This window comes from Dipodomys spectabilis, unplaced genomic scaffold (assembly GCF_019054845.1).
Source record: "Dipodomys spectabilis isolate Male_0828 unplaced genomic scaffold, ASM1905484v1 ptg000416l, whole genome shotgun sequence".
Taxonomy (NCBI): Eukaryota; Metazoa; Chordata; class Mammalia; order Rodentia; family Heteromyidae; genus Dipodomys; species Dipodomys spectabilis.
The window spans coordinates 1,846,170-1,870,077 of record NW_024871093.1 but is presented as its reverse complement, the minus strand read 5'-3'; the positions used below and the strand labels follow the sequence as shown (position 1 = coordinate 1,870,077).

The 23,908-nt window shown below is 45.9% G+C and overlaps 1 protein-coding gene across 3 annotated transcripts in view; it reads left to right on the top strand.

Annotated features, from left to right (window-relative positions):
• The first annotated feature begins 12,686 nt into the window (after positions 1-12,686).
• The window catches only part of Ascc2 (activating signal cointegrator 1 complex subunit 2), a 50,476-nt gene continuing 39,254 nt past the window's right edge, over positions 12,687-23,908 (top strand). For 2 of the 3 annotated variants that reach the window (XM_042667657.1, XM_042667656.1), the window contains exons 1-2: positions 12,687-12,772; positions 19,371-19,468. In XM_042667657.1, the coding sequence (XP_042523591.1) occupies positions 19,388-19,468 (81 nt within the window). In that variant the 5' untranslated portion in view covers positions 12,687-12,772; positions 19,371-19,387. The remainder of the gene's footprint in view (positions 12,773-19,370; positions 19,469-23,908) is intronic. The other variant, XM_042667658.1, reaches the window with a different exon arrangement.

Sequence of the window (23,908 nt, the reverse complement as noted above, 5' to 3'; positions counted from 1 at the left end):
GCTCTACCACTTGAGCCACGGCACCACTTCTGGCCTTTTCTGAGTAGTTTATTGGAGAGAAAAGTCTCATGGACTTTTCTGCCCAGGCTAACTTTGAACTGCAATCCTCAAATTTCAGCCTCCTTAGTAGGCTTGAAGTTTTTTAAAAAAAAATTTTCAGCAACAAGAATCAAACTCCTGACTTCACACATGATAAACAAATTCTCTGCAGTTGAGCTATACCTCATCCCCAAAGACTTGATCTGGGCCACACATAGGGCTTGGCTCTGAAGGCCCAATGGGTAAACTAGAAAAGGGACTTGAATGCCTAGGAATTTATCACCTACTGAAGGTCAGTAGGTGATATAGGTGAGCAGATAGATACAGATAAAAGGCTAAAGTTATTTTAAGCAATTTGGGTAATCACAGCAAGAATTTTCCTCAGTTTGAGAAGACAAGTATGGACTTCCTGGAGGAGGAGGTACTTCATTGGAACCTGAAAGATGATTCAGAGCATGCCAAACAAAAGGAAGACAAGAGTAGGAAGGAAGTTATGCACAGAGAAACCAGCTAGGGCACAGCATGGAAGCTTGCAGGAGTTTTGGATGGTTGTGGAACATAGCTAGTTCAATGGTGGATTGTTAATGGACAGCCACCAATACCCAACTTGCTATGGTTTTCTGATAGGGTGTTAAAGGATGGGCAAAGGTAGGACATGGCCAGATGCTGGTGGCTCACACCCATAATCCTACCTACTTAGGAAGCTAAGATCTGAGGATGTGGTTCCCGGCCAGCCCAGGCAACAATTAACCAGCAAAAAGCTGGAAGTGGTAGATCTTTAACCTTGGGCCCAAAAACTCAGGGACAATACCCAGGCCTGAGTTCAAGCTACAGGACAGCACAAAAAGAAGAAGGAGGAGGAGGGGGAGGAAGAGGAGGAGGAGGAGGAGGAGGCGGCGGCTCAAACCTGTCATCCTAGCTACTCAGGAGGCTGAGATCTGAGGATCATGGTTCAAAACCAGCCCAGGCAGGAAAGTCCGTGAAACTCTTATCTCCAATGAACCACCAGAGAACCAGAAGTGGTGCAGTAGCTCAAGTGGTAGAACACTCACCTTGAGGTGAAGAGCTGAGGGACAGTGCTCAGGTCCAGAGTTCAAGCTCCATGACCAACGAAAAAGAAGGAGGAGGAGGAGGAGGAAGAGGAGGAGGAGGAGGAGGAGGAGGAGGAGAGGAAGGTGGCAGACACTGGGCCTAAGGCTCTTTGGCCATCAGCAAGGACCAAAGAAGAGTTAAATCCAGGATGAGTGCCAAGGGTCTTACCTGGAACGGGACACAGTAGGTGCCTAGGTCTGACCCAGAGAGTGGAGAAAATATCACTTTTGTTCAGATAGTGTCAGGCATGACCAATGGACATAGAAGAAACCAAGGCCAGGAAAGCAGGCAGCAGAAATGCATTGTAATATGTTTGTAGGCTTGGAAGTGAGGCTTGGCCACTAGGGACCGGCTGACAATCCACTGTCCAGCCCTCTCTCATATCTCTGCAGCTCACATCACTGCATTCAGCCTTGTCACTTCCCTAAGGAAGTACTTTACTCCTGTGTGGCATTGGGTACATGTTAGTGTCCTTACGTCTCATTCAGAGACAATCTTCTCTATTTAGCTGCTGATATCTTGATAAAGTCCTCGAGACCTGTAGTCAGCCCCTGCCAGCTGTGTGCAGTTCATTCTGGGACATTTCTGCCACTTGTCTGCCCAGCCCAGTCACAGCAGGTGGCAGGCGATTGTCTTCTGCCAGAAAAGACCTAAGCCCTCATGAAGATTCCAGAAACTTCACTTTCAGCCCCTGAGTGCAGCATCCCCTGAATGAAGCTCCTAACCAGCAGACAGGAAGCTGATGTGTTTGCAGTGCTGGGGATTGAACCCAGGGCCTCCTATGTGATAGCCAAATGCTCTACCATAGAGTGACATCCTAGCCCACCTTTCCAAAGCATACTTCTTGATTTTCCCCCTGCTGTTTAGTAAGGTGTATAATGACAAATCTAGCTGGACACTGTGGCTCACACCAGTAATCCTAGCTACTCAGGAGGCTGAGATCTGAGCATCATAGTTCAATGCCAACCCAGGCAGGAAAGTCCATGAGATTCTTACCTCCAATTAATCACCAAAAAGCCAGAAGTGAAGCTATAACTGAAGTTGTATAGCACTTGAGTACCAGCTTTGAACTGAAAAAACAAAACAAAACAAGACCAAAAAAAAAAAACCCTAAGAAATAGCACCCAGGCCCTGGGTTTATGCCCCAGTAACCAAGGGAAAAAAAGACAAAGGTAAACAAACCTCAGGCTAGTCAAATCTTTGATCTGCCATAGGTTCCCCCCAGAAGTGGAGTCTATAGCTTAGAATTCTTGGTAAATCATTTGTTTAGGAAGTAGTCCCAGGAAGCAAAAGTAAAGGACAGGCAAGAAACAAGAGCCAAGCTAAGAAATGGTCCTGGTAGGATGAGTAGGGGCTCAATCCATGGAGACCTTCTGAGATGGCTTGAGAAATGTATCTCGAAGTGGTAAAGTGCTAGCTTTGAGTAAAAAAAGCTCAAGGACAGCTCCCAGGCTGTGAGTTCAAGCCCCACAACCGGCTGAAAAAACGAAGTGAAGATATTTACCCAGCAATTCACAAATGTGAGCAGTTTTGTCCTTCCTCAACAAAGGTCTAGGGACACTTGATGATGTTCTACTGGGGTGAGAAGGGCTTGTGCTACTGGCATATAATGGGTAGAAACCAGAAATAGCTGTAATCCCAGCACTAGGAAAGCAGAAGGAGGAGGAGGATCATAAGTTTAAGGCCAGATTGGACTACATAGTGAGACCCTGTCTCAAAATATCAAAAGAGAAAAAGAAAAAAAAAAAAAAGCCACCCACTAGTGGTTCATGCCTATAATTCTAGCTACTCAGGAGACTGAGATATGAAGATTGTGGTTCTAAGCCATTTTGGGCAAGGAAGTCTGTGAGACTCTTTTTTTTTTTGTCAGTCGTGGGGCCTGAACTCTGGGCCTGGGCACTGTCCCTCAGCTCTTCAGCTCAAGGCTAGCACTCTACCACTTGAGCCATGGCACTTCTGGCTTTTTCTGCTTATGTGGTGCTGAGGAATCAAACCCAGGACCTCATACATGCAAGCCAAGCACTCTACCACTGTGCCACCTTCCCAGCCCCGTCTGTGAGACTCTTAACTCTGATTAACTACCTAAAATTAGAAGTGGAGCTGTGGTTCAAAGTGGTAGAGCATTAACCTTGGCCACAAAAGCTCAATGACAGAACCCAGCCCATGAGTTCAAGCCCCATGACTAACAAACAAACAAACAAAAAAAGCTAGATACTATTGGTTCAACGCCATAATCCTAGCTACAAGGAAAGCAGAGATTGGGAAATTGGCATTCAAGGCCAAATCAGAAATACAAATTCTTGAGACTCCATCTCACTCAATGTTTGGGTCTGCTGGTCATCCTTGGTGAGACTGGAAAACACAAGTAAGAGAATTTCAGTCCAAGCTAGTCAGGGCATAAAATGCAATTTTACCTGGAAAATAACCAAGGAGTAAAGGGGCTGGAAGTGTAGCTCCAATCCCTTGGAGTTCGCTGGTACAGGGCAGCCTTGCAAAGGTGAGAGCCTGGTTTAAATCGCCAATACCACCAAAAAGAGAAGGGGGTGGGGGGGAGAGGTTGCTCAATATCCTACAGTGTGCAGAATACAATGAAGAATGATCCAGGCCAACATATTAATAGAGCTGAAGCTGAGAAAAACCAGCTTGACTAAGGCAGGGTCACTTGGAGTCAGGGCTCAGATTCAACATGAATTGCTTCACTGTCCACTGTTTGAGCCCACTCAGAATGTGCAATGCCGTTCTGTGTAAGGACCCAGAGTGCTTCGGCTAAGGTTTAGGAGAGCAAGAGGCCTGCAAGCTGGCAGACAATGGAGCCCAGCCATTTCAGGGGCTCCCTCATTTGTGCCAGCTTCTTCCGTGGTTGAGTGCATTCCAGGGTGAGTGAGCCCCTTGTAGATTCCTGCATAATTTCTTGGCCACAGTGGCCGTGCTTCAGGGAACCTGGGGAGGTAGATGGTTCCATGCCCAGGGTCTCAACTCCATTTCTACCTGTTTGCCTGGTATTTGCAGTCCAAAATGGAAAATTAATAATTCATCTTGCAAGGTGAATTATTCAACAGGGGGCAAAGGATTTCTGGAAATAGTTGGCATTACAAAACCAGATCCTTTTTTTTTCCTAAAGGGAGAAAGGAAAAGAAACTTGAGAGCCAGGATGATTTTTGACTAAAAATGACTGTTTAGGCACCAGTGGCTCACGCCTGTAATCTTATCTACTGAGGAGACTGAGATCTGAGGATCCAGGTTCGAAACTAGGAAAAGCAGGATAGTTGGTGAGACTCTTTTCTCCACTTCTGTCTAACAAGCCAGAAGGAGATCTGTGGCTCATGTGGTAGAGTGCTAGCCTTGAGAAATAAAATCTCAGGGACAGTGTCCTGAGTTTAAGCCCCCATACTCCATCTCTGTCTCTGTTTGTCTCTGTCTGTCTCTGTCTCTGTCTGTCTGTCTCTCTCTCTCTCACACACACACACACACAGTATATAGATTTGGAATTCCTGACTCATAGGATTGCAGGGGATGTGAGATAGTTGAAAGCTATCATATCTAAAATTCAAGTGCTACCAAATGTGATAGTATTAGAAGGGCCTTACCTTCATGAATGGGGTTAGGTGCTCTTCTAAAAGAGTTTGATGAGAGAGTGAAAGCCACTGGTGCTTTTACCTTCTGCCTGGTAAGGACATAGCATTCTGTCTCTCCAGAAGATCAAGGCATCATTTTAGAAGCAGAGAGCAATAGGAGAGTATGATGGCGCATGCATGTAATCCCAGTTACTCAGGAATTGGAGATGAAGAGGATCATACTTTGAGGCCATCTTGGGTCAAAAAGTTTTGACCCTCCCCCCCCCACCCCCCTGCCTGCCCCAATCTCAATCAACAAGGCAACTATGTGCTGTATGTCTGTGATCCCAGCAACAAGTAGGATGTAGTAAAAGGATCATAGTCTGTGGCCTACCTGGAGGAAAATGCCAGACCTTCCCTGAAAAAATAACAGAAGTAAAATAAGGGACAATGGATATAACTCAAGTGATAGAGCACCTGCCTAGCAAGCCTGAGGCCCTGAGTTCAAGCCTCAGAATTGTCCATCCTCTCTAAAAAAAAGAAAAAAAAAACTGCCAAGAACAGTTTTTTCTAGACAACTATGCCTGTTTCTTTTCTTTGTGAGTGGTGGGGCTTGAACTCAGAGCCTTGGTGCTGTCCCTGAGCTCTTCTTACTCAAGGCCAGCGCTCTACCAGCTCTACCACTTTGAGCCACTATGGTTTTTGAGTGGTTAATTGGAGATGAGAGTCTCATGAGGACCTTTACATCTGGGCTGGCTTCAGATCATGATCCTCAGATCTCAGCTTCCTGAGTAGCTAGGATTATAAGCATGAGCCACCAGCACCCAGCTTCCTGTTTCTTTTTTCTGTTGCTATTTTACTTGATCTTATACTTTTCAGACTCTAGAACAGTGAGAAATAAATGTCCATCCTTCATAAATTCCCCAGTATCAGATCAGAAATTCTCTGATTGAAGCACAGACAGGGGCTGGGTGCTCAGTGGTAGAGCGCTTGCCTTGCATGCCTGAGGCCCTGGGTTCCATTCCTCAGCACCACATAAGCAAAACGAAAAAAGCCGGAAGTGGCGCTGTGGCTCAAGTGGTAGAGCGCTAGCCTTGAGCTGAAGAGCTGAGGGACAGTGCCCAGGCCCAGAGTTCAGGCTCCACAACCGGACCCCAAAAAAAAAAAGAACATGGAGGGCTGGGAAGGTGGCTCAGTGGTAGAGCGCTTGCTTTGCATGCATGAGGCCCTGGGTTCAATTCCTCAGCACCAAATAAGCAAAAAGAAAAAAGCCGGAAGTGGCGCTGTGACTCAAGTGGTAGAGCGTTAGCCTTGAGCTGAAGAGCTGAGGAACAACGCCCAGGCCCAGAGTTCAGGCCCCACGACCGGACCCAAAAAAAAAAAAAAAGAACATGGAAAATAGTTGTATCTCGGCCTTGTACCTCCCTCATATGGTCCTGTCTCAGGGCTGAGGTACTTTAAGGACATGACTACCCAGCAAGGAGTTTTTAGATGCTTGTTGTGTGTTCATGAGTAAATTATTATCCATCTTTGGACTATAGCTTCTTTACTTGGAATTGAAAAAGTTGGCCTACATTATCCTAGCACGTCAATCATTCATTCGTTCAGCAAGTTAATGTTATTATTATTATTATTATCATTATAATTATCATTATCATTATTTGGGTACTATGGCTTGAACTCAGGGCCTTGAACTTTTGCTTGGCTACCATGTACTTAGCTTTTTTGCTCAAGGATGACATTCTACCACTTGAGCCATGTCCCCACTTCTGAATTTTGCTGATTAATTGGGGATAAAAGTTTCTTGTGCTGGGAAGGTAGCTCAGTGGTAGAGTGCTTGCCTTGCATGCATGAGGCCCTGGGTTCGATTCCTCAGCACCACATAAGCAGAAAAAGCTGGAAGTGGTTCTGTGGCTTAAGTGGTAGAGCACTAGCCTTGAGCTGAAGAGCTGAGGGACAGTGCCCAGGCCCAGAGTTCAGGCACCATGACTGGTTAAAAAAAAAAAAAAAAGTTTCTTGAATTTGTCTGCCTGAGCTGATTTAAAACCTTGATCCTGGGGCTGGGAAGGTGGCTCAGTGGTAGAGCACATGCCTTGCATGCCTGAGGCCCTGGGTTGATTTCTCAGCACCACATAAGCAAAAAGAAAAATGCTGGAGGTGGCACTGTGGCTCAAGAGGTAGAGCGCTAGCCTTGAGCTGAAGAGCTGAGGGACAGTGCCCAGGCCCAGAGCTCAGGCCCCACAACCGGACCCAAAATTAAATAGATAAATAAATAAATAAATAAAACCTTGATCCTCACATCTTAGTCTCCTGAGTAGCTAGAATTATAGAAGTAAAACCATGAATGCCCAGATACCAGTCAAAATTTTTGCTAGTCAAGCAGACATTTCTGTTTGAGCTGACATCAAATCTTCTCAAAAATAACCAGGACAAAAAAAAAAAAAAATAACCAAGACAAAAAAGAAAAAGAAGAAAGGAAGAAAGAAAGAAAGAAGAAAGGAAGGAAGGAGGAAGAAAGGAAAGAAGGAAGGAAGGAAGGAAAGAAAGAAAAGAGAGGGGGGGGCTGGGAAGATGGTTCAGTGGTAGAGTGCTTGCCTTGCATGCCTGAGGCCCTGGGTTCGATTCCTCAGCACCACATAAGCTAGCCTTGAGCCGAAGAGCTGAGGGACAGCGCCCAGGCCGAGTTCAGGCCCCACAACCGCCCCCCCCCCAAAAAAAAAAGACAGAAAAAAAAAAGAAAAGAGAGGGAAGGAGGGAGGGAGGAAGGAAGGAAGGAAGGAAGGGAAGGAAGGAAGAAGGGAAGGAGGGAGGGAGGGGGGAGAGAAGGAAGGGAGGGAGGAAAAGGAAAGGAAATAACTAACCCAGGTTTGGGAGTGTGGCTCAGTTGATATAGTGCCACCATTTAGTGAAAGCATCAGGTACTGGAATTGGACCTAAAAAAAAAAATTAAACAAGACAATGAATAAAGTGGGCTGGTAGTGTGGCTCAGCAGTAGAATACTGGCCCTACAAGCCCTGAATTTAGATTCTAGTACCCCAAAGGGAAAGGGAAAGAAAACAAGTTTAATCTTGAAGTGAAGCAATGATTTCCCTGCCCTAGCATCCTCTATAATTTAAACCATGTCCCAACCTTGGAGGAATTGGCCTTGTGGCTCTGTTGTCCTACACTAATGATTATAGAGGGACTGGGCTGCCCAATTGCCACTTTGATGGGTGGTCTGAGTCCAACATATCCAGGCTGCACAAGGCAGACAGAGCTACCCTTTCATTTCCCTGGGCAGGGCTTTAGGTGGGCAGCCAGCATGGAGGCTTTAGTCCCAATGCCCCATTCTGCTACCCTGCAGCTGCCAGGTGACTCTGGGGAAGTCCCATCCTTTCACTGAGATTCGATTTCCTTATCCATAAGAGATTTGCATTATGCATTCAATAAGGTCTTTATTCCACTTGAGGATCCACTTGCCCTCTGATTTCTCAAATGTGTCAGCTTAGATCTAATTCTCCTCTTTTTGTTGTTCACAGATCAGTGGCAAGAAGCAAAACAGCTATGAGTTAGAAATTATAATGAGAAGATAACCAGCTGCCTTCCAATCAAACTTTCCCTCTGAGAAGCTAAGAAGTCTGTTTTTTTTTTTTTAAAGTTGTTTATCATTACCATCACTTAACACACTTTTCTCACTAAAACCAGAGGGGCAGGGATACTGACAAGCAGATGTTCAATTACTAGGGGCCCTGGGGGATGATTTGAGACTTTCACTGTAGTGATTGTTCTCTAGATTCTTCCAGAGTCAGCAGAAGCTTTGATGAACTCAACAGTGAGCAAGGGAGATTGGGGAGACACAGACCAGAGGCCTATTGAAAGTCTGGCTTAATGGAAAACTGCTAGGATAGCAGTTGCTGGCTGGGAACAGTGTGGATTATGAAACTAATATATTTATGTAACACTTCACAAAGAGTCTTCAACTGCTATTATTTCATTTTCTCATGAGGGCACTTCTTGGCTGATCTATAAACACATGAATCTTCTCAGTAATTTCCTTGGTTTTAATAGATCATCTGTTAAAATGGCCACACCAAAACCATCTGGTTATTCACAGATGGGGAGGAGGGCTAATTCCCTCCTTCGAATCAAAATTGGCTTTATTAGTTGATTCAACCAATAGAATATAGAGGAAGTGATGTCAGGTGAGTTCCAGAATCTACGACCTTAAGAAATCTGACAGCTTTTGTTTTACCCTCTGGGTCTGGTTATGGTTTAAATATAAAACATTCAAGCCGGGCGCCAGTGGCTCACACCTGTAATCTTAGCTACTCAGAAGGCTGAGATCTGAGGATCGCAGTTCAAAGCCAGCCCGGGCAAGGAAAGTCCTTGAGACTCTTATCTCCAATAAACCACCAGAAAACCAGAAATGGTGCTATGGCTCAAATGGTAGAGTGCTCGCCTTGAGCTGAAGAGCACAGGGACAGCGCCCAAGCCCAGAGTTCAAGCCCCACAAAGACGACCACCACCACCAACAACAACAAAATATATATGTGTGTATATTCAGCTGGGCACCAGTGGCTTAGCGCCTGGTCAGGAAAGCCTGTGAGATGCTTATCCCCAATTAACCACCAAAAAGCCAGAAATGGAGCTGTGGACTCAAGTGGTAGAACACTAGCGTTGAGCACAAAAGCTCAGGGACAGTGCTCAGGCCCTGAATTCAAGCCTGACTAGCACCAAAACCAAAACCAAATGAACAAATATATATATATATATATATATATATATATATACATATATATAACATATACATATGTAAAATATTTTATATATACTATATATGTGTATATATTTATATATAAACATCTCCCAGAGGCTCAAGTGTTAAACACTTGGTTCCCCCACTATTGGCACTATTTTGGAAAGCTCTGGAAAGTGGGGAACCTTTTTATACCAAGAACCGTGTTTGTGGGCTGTTCAAAATTATTGATATAAGCAGATGACAGTGGGTAGCTTACAAAAATCACATGTGTCAGTCTTGTCGTGTACCAAAAGATTTTGTGGACCTTATATGGCCCACAAGACAGAGGTCCCCTACTCTACTAGGTGAATCCTAGCTGGAGGAAGTAGGCCACTGGAGGAGCATATCTTTGAAGGTGGTGCCTGGTCCCCAGGCCCTTTCCCAGCTCTCTGCTTCCTGTCTACCATGAGGTGAGCAGCCTCCTGTTCCTCCACATGCCGCTGCCACCATGATGTTCTGCCCAAGTGCATGAGCCAAACAAACATGAACTGAACTCTGAAACTGAGAGACAAAAGACATCTTTTGCCGGGCACCAATGGTTCACACCTGTAATCCTAGCTAGTTAGGAGGGTGATATCTGATGATCACTGTTCAAAGCTAGTTTGGAAAGAAAAGTTCCTGTGAGACTCTTATTTCAAATTAACCACCAGGATACTAGAAGTGTTGCTGTGGCTCAAAGTGGAAGAGCACTAGCTTTGGCCAAAAAGAGCTCAGAGACAGTGCCCAGTCCCTGAGCTCAAGGCTCATAACCAATGTGGGGGAAAAAAGACACCTTCCTTTTTTTGGCCTGGTTCTGGTTCCCTGAGCTTTTTTGCTCAAGGCTACTGCTCTACCAATACCACTTGATCCACAGCCCCACTTCCAGCTCTGTGTGTGTGTGTGTGTGTGTGTGTGTGTGTGTGTGTGTGTGTGTGTGTGTGTGTGTGTGTGCTGTGATTAATTGGAAACGACTTTCATGGACTTTCCTAAATCTGCTGGCTTCAAACCATGATCCTCACATCTGAACCTCCTGAGTAGCTAGGATTGCAGGCATGAGCCACCAGTGCCCAACTCATCTTTCCTTTAAGTTGTCTTTCATGGGTATTTGGTCACTACGATGATAAAGCTGACCGACATAGGATCTAAGCCACCATGTAAAAACACAAGCTTGGTCAAGATTTCTCAGTCTTGGCACTATTGATATTTTAGATCAGGTTATTCTTTGTGCTGTGGACTGTCCTGTGCATTATGGAATGTTGAACAATATCCTTGACTTCTACCTCTGAGATGTTCCAGTTGTGACAACCATAAATGTCTTGCCATGTGTTCCCTATGAGAGAAAAATTCACTTCTGCCTGTAGTCACTACTAAATGACAAGAACTGTAGAGTTAGTCAGCATTCCATTACGGTACCAAATTCCTGGGTGATCAACATACAAAGAGAAATAACTTATTTTGGCTCATTTATTTAGTTATTTTTATTTTTGATGATACTAGAATTTGAACTTTGAGCCTTATACTTGCTTGGCTTTCTTGTTTAGCTGGCACTCTTCCACTTGAGCCATACCTCCAGTCGAAGTTTTGCTGGTTATTTTGGAAATGAAGTCTCATAGACTTTTCTGTTTCAGTTGGCTTCGAACCTCGATCCTCCAGATCAACCTCCTGAATAGTTAGGATTACAGGCATGAATCATTGGAATCTTCCCTCTCAGCTCACACTTGTGAAGAGTTCAGTGCATAGCCCTGTTGTTTTGGGCCTGTGGTGGCATATCAGGACAATACAAACAATTGACATGATTAGGAATCAAAGGAAGAGACTGGTGTCCTCTAATTCCCTTTGAGTGTACATCTCCAATCACCTAAAATCTCCTACACCTCTTAAAGGTTCTGCTACTTCCCAATAGAACCAAAGCCTGGGGACCAAGCCTTTAACACATAAGGAACACTAGGTATTCAAATAATAGCACTGGGTAAGGAGTCAATCTCAACTCCATTTGGATGTTAGTGGGAGGGATGTCTCTGTAAGAAGTAATCAAATTACTATTGGTGGGAAAACAGAAGAAATGAACACTGGATAGATTTCTCAGGATCTAACACAATATCAGTGCTGGCAAACATACTTGCTAGACCACTGAAAAACAAAGGAAGTCAACACTAATTGATCAGAGGTGATCCAAAGTGTCTGGGCCAGGCAAGACTTAGGTCCACCTAGTCTTCTGCTAATTATTAGTTCCTACTATTGACATTTTTCTCTGCAGTCTTGATTGGTTATCAGCACGGTAGACACTCCCCTCCTTTGCCAATCCAAATATTTGCTCCTAAAGGATGTTAGTTATTTCTTTTCATCTGGAGGGAAATACAGGCCAAGACATTCCTCTGTATTTGTGTGTAATTTATGCATGGTTTGAGGCTTCTCCGGTTAAATTGGCCTTTTAATTTAATTTTGGCTGGACACCTTTTAGCTCAAAGAAGGATGCCTCCTTTGGAAGCATACATTCCTTAACAATCTCTTCAAACAAGTCAGGCCTGGTGGTTCACATTTATAATCCTAACTACTTTGGGAGCTAAGTTTGGGAAGGTCATAATTCAAGCCCAGCCCAGGAAAAAAGTTCATGAGATGCCATCTCAACCAAGAAAAATGTGCACGGTGGCTTGTGCCTGTCAGCTATGCAGGAAGCGAAAATAGGAGGATAGCAGTTGAGGCTTACTTGAGCAGACACAGAGCCTTTATGTGAAAAATATCAAAAGCGAAAGAGTGCTGGGGGATGTGGCTCAGCGGTAGAACACTTGCCTAGCAAATGCAAGCCCTGAGTTTAAATTCTAGTACCAAAAATTGTGGGCCCTTCTTCTTCAACAGCCCAAGAGGTACCAATCACAATAACCTTATCACCACTCATTCATTTTAACTCTTCTAGAACTAAATAAAATCATAGCTTGTACAGGTTCCTCAGCCTTCTTCCTCTAACATCATGTTTATGCTTTTGACACTTTACGACTTCTCTTCTGAGTTCAGTTTGTAAAATGACGACTTGACCACGTAGAAGCTTGGGATACTGAAAAGCTGACTTGAGTATGGCATTTGGGGAGGGGGCGTGGTCACAGCGGGGCGGAGTCTTTGGCATGGGGGCGTGGCTTCCGGCCCGGGAGCCTAGCGGCGGTTGGCTTCGGGAGCAGGGCTGAGCTGTGGGCACCGGGGGCGGGGCCAGGTTGGGGCTTCCTGTTTGCGCCTGCGGAATCGCCGTTTGACCCCGGAAGTTTAGAAGCTCCGCGAGCTGTCACCGGGATCGGCGGCGGCGTGGCGGCGGCACCGCGCCCGTAGTGGAGCCGCTGAGGTGAGTTGCGTGGCTGGGTCCGGCCGGATGCGGAGCCTGGGGCTCGGAAGGAGCCGCGGCCGAACCCCGGCTGACCTCGGCATCCCAGTCCCGCTGTCTCCACCGTGGGGTCGACGCTTACGCCGTCCCCGGGGCCTTGAGTCGCACCCCTGAGTCTAGGCCGCCCGACCTAGGAGCCCCGTGTTCGAGGCTCGGCCCCAAAGTGGCCCCCATCCCCTTTGCTTCCGGGGCTTCAGTTTCCCTGGGATTCATTCATTCATTCAGCAGGTGTTTATTGAGCTCCTTTTAGATACCAGACCCAGAGCTGGGCTCTGGGAGTATTAAAAAGAGCTAGAGCCGGGCGCTGGTGGCTCACGCCTGTTATTCTAGCTACTCTGGAGGCTGAGATCTGAGGATCGCGGTTCAAAGCCAGCCCGGACAGGAAAGTCCGTGGTACTCATCTCCTATAAACCGCTCAGAAAACCGGAAGTGGCGCTGTGGCTCAAGTAGTAGAGCGCTCGCCTTGAGCTGAAGAGCTGAGGGACAGCGCCCAGGCCCAGAGTTGAAGCCCCACAACCAACTAACTAACTAAATAAATAAAGCTAGACAGCTAGAAAGTACCTGCCCTCAGAGAGTTTTCAGTCAATGAAAGTGAATGTACAGGGTATTTAAACCGGAAGAGTAAATACTTTAGATCGATCTAGGACTAATTCCAAAGACTGTAATACAGCATTGTGATAGATGAGTCTAACAGTCGGAGAATTTCCCAGTTAATTCAGTTCTGTAGCCATAAAGTAGCCTCATAGATGTTTACAGGCTCTATTATAATTGATGTGTGTTCTAAGCTCCCCTCCTAAGAAAAACCCTGCCTAACTTTTGGCTGCTGCTGCATTCTCTTGAAATGGAGGGGGGAGGGGTAGTAGAGTGGTCAGCACAAATGCAGTCATGATCACTGCCCGTGTCCCTTTGGGACATTCTAATCTGCCTAGTTCATTTAGATGAAAACAAAATTCTCTTTGATGTCCTTTTTTAAGTCATTTCTGTCTGTTAAATATAGCTAGAGCCTTACCCATACAACAGGCATAACGGTATTGATTGCTATATTGTTGTGTGGCTAGATTTGTATCCGTCATTCCCACAAAGAACTTGTGAAGGGTAAGTCTAAGCCTGTATTTTGCCAACTTTAGTGTTACCTGGTCATCAATGCCTGCCATATAGTAGATATTGAAACATCTCTGGATAAAATGATTATACAGTACTGTTTACTATTCATGAGTTCATAGGAGATTGCCTATCCCCAGGTTATATCTTTGTTGGTTGTGTCTCTTCCCTCTTCTTGGGACTCCTCATGGCCTTCACATAAAAGGTCAAGCTTTTTAGCCTCTCATTTGAGGCTCTTTTTTTTTTTTTTTTTGGTAGGTCATGGGGTTTGAACTCTGGGCTTGGGTGCTGTCCTTGCGCTCTTCAGCTCAAGGCGAGCGCTCTACCGCTTGAGCTACAGTGCCACTTCTGGTTTTCTATGGTTTATTGGAGATAAGAGTCTCACGGACTTTCCTGCCCGGGCTGGCTTTGAACTGCGATCCTCAGATCTCAGCCTCCTGAGTAGCTAGGATTATAGGCATGAGCCACCGGTGCTCGGCTTAAGGCTCTTTTTAAACTGACTCCATCATCCTTGTACTTTTTTTGTTTTGGGTCGGTCGTGGGGCCTGAACTCTGGGCCTGAGCCACAGAGCCACTTCCGGCTTTTTTCTTTTTGCTTATGTGGTGCTGAGGAATCGAACCCAGGGCCTCAGGCATGCAGGGCAAGCACTCTACCACTGAGCCACCTTCCCAGCCCCTCCATCATCCTTATCAACCTGCTCTCTCTTCACTTCCATCATCCTTTCCTTGACCTTGTGTTTTCAGTAACATCAGCTGTCTTCCTCTTCCTGCAAACGCCACACTTTTCATGGCCCTGAGTCTCAGCTCAAGTTTGTTCTTCCTATAGAGTGTCCACCTTTTCCTCCTATCCTTTAACATTCTGGTTATGTCATCTTTGTGACTTCCTCTCTTTTCTCCTGGGCTCCAGTTTGACAGTTTACTGGTACAGCTCTAACATCAAATGAGAGTCATTTGGGGCCCAGAATGTATTCAGTTGGTGTTTGTTAAATAAAGGAGGAAGTCCATGGTGCCTGTTGGTGGGATTTGCCTACTCACACCTCAACTGGAGTTCTTGGATGCACCAGGTATTGTGTTAGATGCTTAGCATTGATTACTTCTCACAGCAAGCTTAAGAGATCATGTATAATTCTACTATCTGATGAATCGAGAGTGGGGAGGTTTAAGGAAGTGCCTCAAGCTTTCAGCATGAGTAGGAAAATGTGGAACAAAGAGCTGACCCCCAACTAAGAATGTGGTGGAACTCTCTTCATCTGCCCCACTAGCCTCATCCTGAACTGCCCTTGCCTTAATAATGACTTTCTTTCTTTCTTCCTTCCGTCCCTTCTTTCTTCCTTCTTTCCTTTCTTCCTTTCTTTCCTCCTTCTTCCTTCCTTCTTTCTCAGGGGTGGGACTTGAACTCAAAGCCTGGAGACTATCCTAGAGCTCTTTTTTTCTCAAGACTAACACTCTACCACTTTGAACCACAGTGCCACTTCTGATTTTCTGGTGTTTGGAAATGAGTCTTGTGGACTTTCCTGCCTTGGCTGGCTTTGAACCATGATCCTCAGATCTCAGCCTCTTGAGTAGCTAAGATTACAAGCATGAGCCACAAGCTCCTGGCTAATAGTGCATTTCTTAGAGAAGCAGGTGTTGTCTCTATCTAGGTCTGGACACTGAGGTCTAGAATTTATTTATTTTATTTTATTTTATTTATTTATTTTTTTGTCGGTCGTGGGGCTTGAACTCTGGGCCTGGGCACTGTCCCTCAGCTCTTCAGCTCAAGGCGAGCGCTCTACCACTTGAGCTACAGCGCCACTTCCGGTTTTCTGGTGGTTTATTGGAGATAGGATCTCACGGTCTCTCCTGCCCGGGCTGGCTTTGAACCGCGATCCTCAGATCTCAGCCTCCTGAGTAGCTAGGATTACAGGCGTGAGCCACCAGCGCCTGGCTGAGGTCTAGAATTTAAAGGGCGGAGAGATGCCTCCTCTGTATGACTTTTTCCTACCTTCAGCTCCCATTCCTGATATTCTTGCTTCCTCTCTGGTGGATGAGCCTGGAAAGAACTAGGTCTGTGAGCTATTTAGACTTTTGCATTAGTGCAGCGCTGGACACTAGAGTGCAGGTGTGTTTCCATTTGCCTGCCAGCCTCACTGGGAATTAGGAAAAAATTATCATTTAGCTTGTTCCTCCCATGAGCCCCCATGTACAAAGGTAAAAGAGGTGGATATCCGTTTCAACTTAGCCACTAAAACAAATTAGGAACTTCTCCACTTTTTTGGATATTTTACCTTAATAACCCTTGTCATATTTATTTGACTATTTTGAAAGGCTAGTAAGATAGTAGGTTTTTTTCAGTTCTGATACTGGGGCTTGATCTCAGAGCCTGGATGCTGCCCCTTAGCTTTTTTTGGGGGGGCGGGGGGGGCCCAGTCGTGAGGCCTGAACTCTGGGCCTGGGCGCTGTCCCTCAGCTCTTCAGCTCAAGGCTAGTACTCTACCACTTGAGCCACAGTGCCACTTCCGGCTTTTTTCTTTTTGCTTAGGTGGTGCTGAGGAATCCAACCCAGGGCCTCATGCATGCAAGACAAGTGCTCTACCACTGAGCCACCTTCCCAGCCCCTTAGCTTTTTTTTTTTTTGCTGAAGACCAGTGTTCTACCACTTGAGCCACAACAACATTCTGGCATTATTATTATTATTATCATTATCATCATCATCATCATCTCATCATCTTTTTTTTTTTTTGTCGGTCGTGGGGCTTGAACTCTGAGCCTGGGCGCTGTCCCTCAGCTCTTCAGCTCAAGGCGAGCGCTCTACCACTTGAGCTACAGCGCCACTTCCAGTTTTCTGGTGGTTTATTGGAGATAGGAGTCTCATGGTCTTTCTTGCCCGGGCTGGCTTTGAACCACGATCCTCAGATCTCAGCCTCCTGAGTAGCTAGGATTACAGGCGTGAGCCACCAGCGCCCGGCCAACTCTCATCATCTTTTTATTTTATTTTTTGCTGGGGCTTGAACTCAAGGCCTGAGCACTGTCCTTAAGCTTCTTTTGCTGAAGGCTAGCACTCTACCACTTGAGCCACAGTGCCAGGTCTGGCTTTTTCTGTTTATGTGGTACTGAGGAATCGAACTCAGGGCTTCATGCATACTAGGCAAGTACTCTATTACTAAGCCACATTCCCAGCCCTTCATCCTCATTAGTGTGTGTGTGTGTGTGTGTGTGTGTGTGTGTGTGTGTGTGTGTGTGTGTGTGTGTGTGATTAATTGGAGGTAAGAGTCTCACAGACATTCCTACCCGGGCTGGCTTTGAACCACAATCCTCAGATCCTAGCCTCCTCAGTGGCTAAGGTTATAGGCGTTAGCCACTGCTTCCCACACATGTTGGCTTTTTAATAGTGTGTCTTTTGAGAGTCCTTATTTATTTACATTCCGTGATTCAGCCCACATGTATATCCCTTCTGTGAATGAGGTCAAGTTTTAGTGTGGAAGAGAATGTTAGAATTGGAAGACAGCAGATTTGGGATTTGCCATTCCCTAGCATTTTTTTTGGGGGGGGGGGCAGTCAGTAGGGTTTGAACTCAAGGCCTAGGTGCTGTCCCTGAGCTCTTTTGCTCAAGGTTAGTGCTCTACCACTTTGAGCCACAGCGCCACTTTCAGTTTTCTGCTAGTTAATTGGAGATAAGAGTCTCGTGGACTTCCCTCTCTGGCCTGGCTTTGGACCACAATTCTCAGATCTCAGCCTCCTTTGTAGCTAAGATTACACATGAGCCACTAGCACCTGGCTTTTTTTTTTTTTTTTTTAATGCTGAGATTGAACTGAGTTCCTTGCATATACTTAACTCAAGCCTAACTCCCTGGCTTTGAGACCAATTTGTGTCTCTGGAGGAGTTTGCATCATTTGCATTTTATCTTCCTCCTTGCCCTTGTATTCTTTGAGTTGTTTGCCCTTGGAACTTTAAGAGTTCGGAAAATCTTGTAGAAAGACGAGGGAGGAGGGGCCAATGGCTCCAATCTTAAGATCTTGGGAGAGTTATGAGAAGAGTGACCTCATAGTTAGTTATTGTCAACCATTTAGTGAGGCTGCATCTGTTCTAGACCTGAGCTGGTCCTGAGAAAGGCAGCAAAAGGAGATTCCTGAGCAATGTCTTTACAGAGTCCAGTCTGCAGGGTGCAGAGCTGGAGTCATTATAAAGATAATGTAAGCCTGGCACTGGTGGCTCATACCTATCATCCTAGCTACTCAGGAGGCTTAGATCTGAGGATCACTATTCCAAGCCAGCCCAGGCAGGAAAGTTGGAAGTAGAGCTGTGGTTCAAGTGGTAGAATGCTTGCCTTGGAGCACAGGGACAGTACCTAGGCCCAGGGTTCAAGCTCCAGGACCGGCAAAGAAAAAAGGGGGTGGGGGGTAATGTAGGAAGCTGGAGCTATGACTCAGTGGTAGAGTACTTATATACTATTTCCCCCACACACACAAAAAACCAGGTACTGGTAAGCTCATGTCTATAATTCTAGCTTCTCAGGAGGCTAAGATCTAAGGATGGCAGTTCAAAGCCAGCCTAGGCAGGAAAGTCCAGGAGACTCTTACCTCCAATAAACTATCTAAAAACTGGATTTGGAGCTGTGGCTCAAAGTGGTAGAGGGCTACCTACCCTTGAACACGAAAGCTCAGGGATAGCACCCAGGCCCAGAGTGCAAGCTCTTAGGTCTGCCTGGGAGAACAGTCCCCTCCCTACTTCATCTTCGTGAAAGACAGCACCAGCCTTACCAGAAATCACCTGCCTGAAACCAGTAATCACCTGACTGTCAATCACCTGACTTTGAGTAAGCAAAGGACTCCAGACTCTGAGGTCATCTCCTTATCTGCTGAGGTCATTTTCTAAACCACCCCAGTCAGCCGTCCTTCAGACAATGATAGGTTCCTCGGGCTTTGAGGTCACTTCCACATCTGCTGTGGTCACACCTCCTCCTCACCTTTCCCTATATAATCTGTTTGAACCACAAGGTCTTTTCCACTCCTTCGTCCCTTCTCTCTCTGCATGCCTCCACCTCATGTTTGCTCTCCCTCTTCCCTTCCCATCCGGCATCTCCCCCCTCCCCCCCCCCCCCCCCCCGCAATAAACTCTTTTTTTTTTTTTGCCTGAACCATGTGGTGGTCTCCTTTCAGCGAACCTTACACACAGAAAAATAATAATAATAAAGAGAATCTAGGTACTTTCAGCCACTACATAGAGTGAGTGGGAGTCATCTGGGAAGTATTTCCCTCTACAGTTAAGCACTGCTGCTTTAGGTAAAAAGGCATCACTTTGATCCATATAGACCAACCAAAGCTTAAGAGGTCTCATCTGGAAGCTCCCTACGGTGCAGGTAGCTGGGAGGGGGGTGAGGGAATGCTTCTCTCTGGCTCTGGGTTCCACCCCAGAGCAGGCCCTGACCCCCAAGAATCTGTGTGTCTGCTCTCTTCTTCCCATCCGTATTCCTTTCAGGAGGGTCGTGCAGCACAATGCCAGCTCTGCCCCTGGACCAACTCCAGATCACCCACAAGGACCCGAAGACAGGAAAGCCGAGGACTTCACCAGCGCTGGTGAGCCAGTGCCTTGAGGCCATTCAGCCTGATATCATCAACCTTGCAATTTCAGAAGCAAAAGTAAATTCCTTCCTTATCCAAGAATGACCCGAGGGCCATGGTCAGTAATTCAGTAGCGGAGACCCTACTAAGCCTTTTCAGGCCTAGTGTGGAAGTTTCCTTCTAAGCATCAGCCTGCACTTGAGTAGAAGTTTCCATGTTACTGCCCCCCCAAAAAACAAAAACAAAAAACTTTGCTTTACAATCAGTCCAATGGCAGTTCTGACTCAGGCCAAACTGGGCTCCAAATGGCTCCAAAGCTGAGTTTGGAGATTGGGTCCTGGGTGGGTGTTCATGTTTCAGGTAGGACTTTGCAGAGCTGCCTGAGCTGTTCCCCCACACTTGAGTGGGAACACTGATCTCAGCGGCAGGGCCCTCTTTTATCTCACCAGGGATAAGAAAGGCCAGATACAGACTCAGCCAAGGCCTGTGAGCGTGAAAGCTAAGGAGGCTGTGAACCTTCTGATTCCCAGCTGCAGAGAGAGATTAGAGCCGTGGAGACGTGCCAGGCTACTCAAGGAGGAGACAGACTCAGGGACTCCAGTCCCCATACCCACTTGTTGATTTCCCAAGAATATGAGTTTACTTGAACAAGGTGGGAAGAAGTATTTTCTATAGGCTCGAGTAAAGTCGTGGGAAACAGGAGGTAGGTGTTTTATTTCCTGCTTTCTGGATGGTTGCTTATTACTTCCTCAACAGTATCTAGTAATAGTAGCTAACCTGTTTTAGAGTGCTCACTCTGGGCCAAGCCATTCTAAGTGCTTCACTCAGATTATCTCAGTTAAGCTGAATCCTGGCCTTGTGAACAAGTATTTTCATCATCATCCTGATTTAACAAATAAGGAAATTGTGAGTTCAAGATCATAGAACTAGGAAATCAGGAGGGACAGGATAGGGACCCAACCAGGCTGACCCCAGAACTCATACCCTGAAGTTTTGTTTTTGGTTGTGGGGCTTGAATTCTCAGGCTGTGCGCTGTCCCTCAGCTCTTCAGCTCAAGGCAGTCTTCTACCACTTGAGCCTTGAGCCACAGCGCCACTTCTGGTTTTTTCTGCTTATGTGGTGCTGAGGAATCCAACCAGGGCCTCATGCATGCAAGGCAAGCACTCTTACCACTGAGCCATCTTCCCAGCCCTACCCTGAACTGTTTTTGTTTTTGTTTTTTGCAGTTAAAGCTCTTATTTCCTTTTCATGGCCTTTTTATGCATGGAAGCTCTTTGCCAGAAAAGCTAGTGCTCTTTAATAGGTAGCCATTTGCCACATGTAGCTTTGAGCACTTGTAATGAGTGTGACTGGTGCTTAAAATGTAGACTGGGAAACTGGTGGGGTCTTTTTTGTTTTTGTTTTTTTCTGTTCTTTTCTTGCTAGGCAAGTGCAGTGCTCCTTGGGCCATGCTTCAGGCTTTTTTTTACTTTTGTTACTTTTCAAATGAGGTCTTATGTTTATGCCTAGGGGCAGCCTGGATTGTGATCCTCCTATTTATTTATTTCATGTATCTAGCATGACGGGTGTATACCAGTATGCTCAGCTTTTTTTATTGATTGAGGAATGCTCTCACATTTACACCCAAGGCTGGCCTCAAACTTCCAATCCTTCTATTTGCCACCTCCCAAGTAGCTAGGACTGCAGGTGTGACTCTCTGTATCCATTGGAGCTGCAATTTTAATTAATGTATATGAAAATCATCCCATGGGTGGAGGGCCTTCTGGGCTGTTTCTAGAGATAATATAGACACTAATGTTGGTAGAAAGTTAGTAGTTGAGTCTGAGTGGTGTTTGAGTCTAAGTTTCTGCCTCAGTCCTTCAGGGACCTGGTTCCTTTTTTTTCACTTCTGGCTTAGTGCTCAATGCATAGAAGGCAGCTCTCAGGAAGTATTTAGTAAGCTAGGCTTGTTGTCAGGTCCTGGAGTTACAAAAAAAGAGAAGTTATGATTTCTACTCTTGGGGAGCCCATCACCTAAGAGAAGAACAGACAGTGTGCTCAGGATTGGGGTAGAAGGAAAGCCACGTGGTGACAGAAATGCAGAGCCCAAGCCACTGATCTAGACTTGGGGGGTGGACGTAATGGGAGGATTGGCAGGGACAAGGAGGTCTTTGGATGACTTATTGGATGAGAGGGGTTCTGAACAGGATGTTGGAGGGTGAGTAAGGACTAGCTGGACAGAGTAGGGACAGAAGGGAGGTGCTGGAGTATTGAGGGAACCTGGCTTTAACACCATGAATGATTGGAAGAGGGGGCAGAATAGAGCTAACAAGAACAGGCTTTGCATTCATCTCACATATATTTGGCACGTTCACTTTGTTAAGCAATCAAGATCCAAAAGCAGGTAATCAAAGGCTGAGCTTGGGGAGGTGGCAGCAAGAATGAAATAGTCTGTCTCTTCCCACTGTGTCTAACACGTAGTAAGTAAGCACTCTTGCAGTTGTGATTGTGACTAGCATTGACTGAGGGCTAGGATGAGAAGAGGGACAAGCTGAAGGAGGCAGCTGCCTGGGTGAGGAAGGGTCTTTTGAGCTGCACTGAGCACATTATTCTCTCAGATTGCCCTAAGAAGTACCTACTGGCATTTGTGTCTGGAGTCCCAACTTGAGATCCAAAGATCTCCAGCCATGTTGCCTTTTGCAGGATGATCAGTGGAACAAGTGTTTATTGGGTGGCTACTCTTTTTAAATTGTACGTGCTGGGACTGGGAATGCGCCTTAATGATAGAGTGCTTGCTAGCATGCATGAAGCCCTGGGTTTGATTCTTCAGTACCGCATACACAGAAAAAGCCAAAAGTGGTGCTGTGGTTCAAGTGGTAGAGTGCTAGCCTTGAGATAAAGAAGCTCAGGGAACGTTTTCAGGCCCCAAGTTCAAGCCCTAGGACTGGCGGGGGGGAAAAAAAAGTGCATGTTTGAAGGACCCACAAGAAATACACCTTGGGAGTAGAATGAGTGAGTGCCCTCCTGCAGATAAGACTCAGATAAGCGGTGCCTTTGGAGAACAGTGCAAAATGAGTTCTTATCAAGATGCACTGAAGTTTGATGAGCAGTGAATGTTCTCATAGTTTCCCAGAACAGGCAGGACTTAAACCAGGCTCATGAACTTCAATAGGCGAGGTCACCTCAGAGTAGAGGCCCTCTTGTTGAGCTTGATATTCAAGGTCCTTTGGCTATCTTGGCAGGATTTGGCCATTTGTTAATTCCATTCATTCTTTTTGAAAATGTGTATAGAGTCAGCTTGGTATCAGACTCTGTTCAGAGCTGGGGATTCTCTGCCAGCCAGTGGGGGACACAGCTGAGAAGGTGGCCCCCTTTTATGTAACTTTTTGAGTTATCATTGAAGTACAGTAAGCTGGAACATTCTCCATGTCAACAGTTTCATTGGTTTTATTTATTCTTTATTTTTTATTTTTTGGGGGGTCCGGTTGTGGGGCCTGAACTCTGGGCCTAGGTGCTGTCCCTCAGCTCTTCAGCTCAAGGCTAGTGCTCTACCACTTGAGCCACAGCGCCACTTCCAGCTTTTTCCTTTTTGCTTATATGGTGCTGAGGAATCAAACCCAGGGCCTCAGGCATGCAAGGCAAGCGCTCTACCACTGAGCCACCTTCCCAGCCCTGATTAGTTTTAATATTGGTAAAATACTCACAAAACCAACACCACAATGGAAAGTATTTACATTCCTATCATTTCTACCCCTAAAAGTCTCCTTATGCCCTTCCTCTCTCCCCTGGTTCTGTAACTACTGTCCTGAAAGCATTTTTGATGCAGTTCAAAAGATGTCACAGTCAGGTTGGCACAGAGCACAAAGGCTGAGAGAGAGCCCAGGTAGACCCCTAATGCAGCTGGGGTCAGAATAATGAAGGCTTTCTGGAGGGGGTGAGATCAGATCCAGGGTCCAAAGGACAAGCAATGAAATCAGGATACAGGTGAGTACCATAGGTCAATTAATAGGTCTCCTAGGTGAGCATTGCTTTAAGATCTGTTTTACTTGCTGCCATAACCCCAAGACCTTAGGAAAGGTCTTGGGCCTTAACGAGTCTCCATTTCCTCTTCTGGAAAATGAGGAGAAGACTATTTTATCTAGTTATATAGATAAGAACGAAATTGACCTGCTCAGCAGCTGGCTCAGGGCAGGTCCTCAATATGTGCTAGCTTTCCTTATTGTTATTCAGCACCCTTCAAGTCCTTTTCCCAGTGTACATTCTGTGACCCATTTTTTTATGCTTCTATCAAAATACTGCTTTTTAGCCAGACAAAGTAGCTCCTACCTGTAATTCTAGCTACTCATGAAGGTGGCTGAGATCAAGACGTTCCAAGCCAGGCAAAAAGTTTATGAGATTCCATCTCAACCAACCAAAAATAGGAGTCCACATCTCCTATTCTAACTACTCAAGTAACATAAATAGGAGGATGCCAGT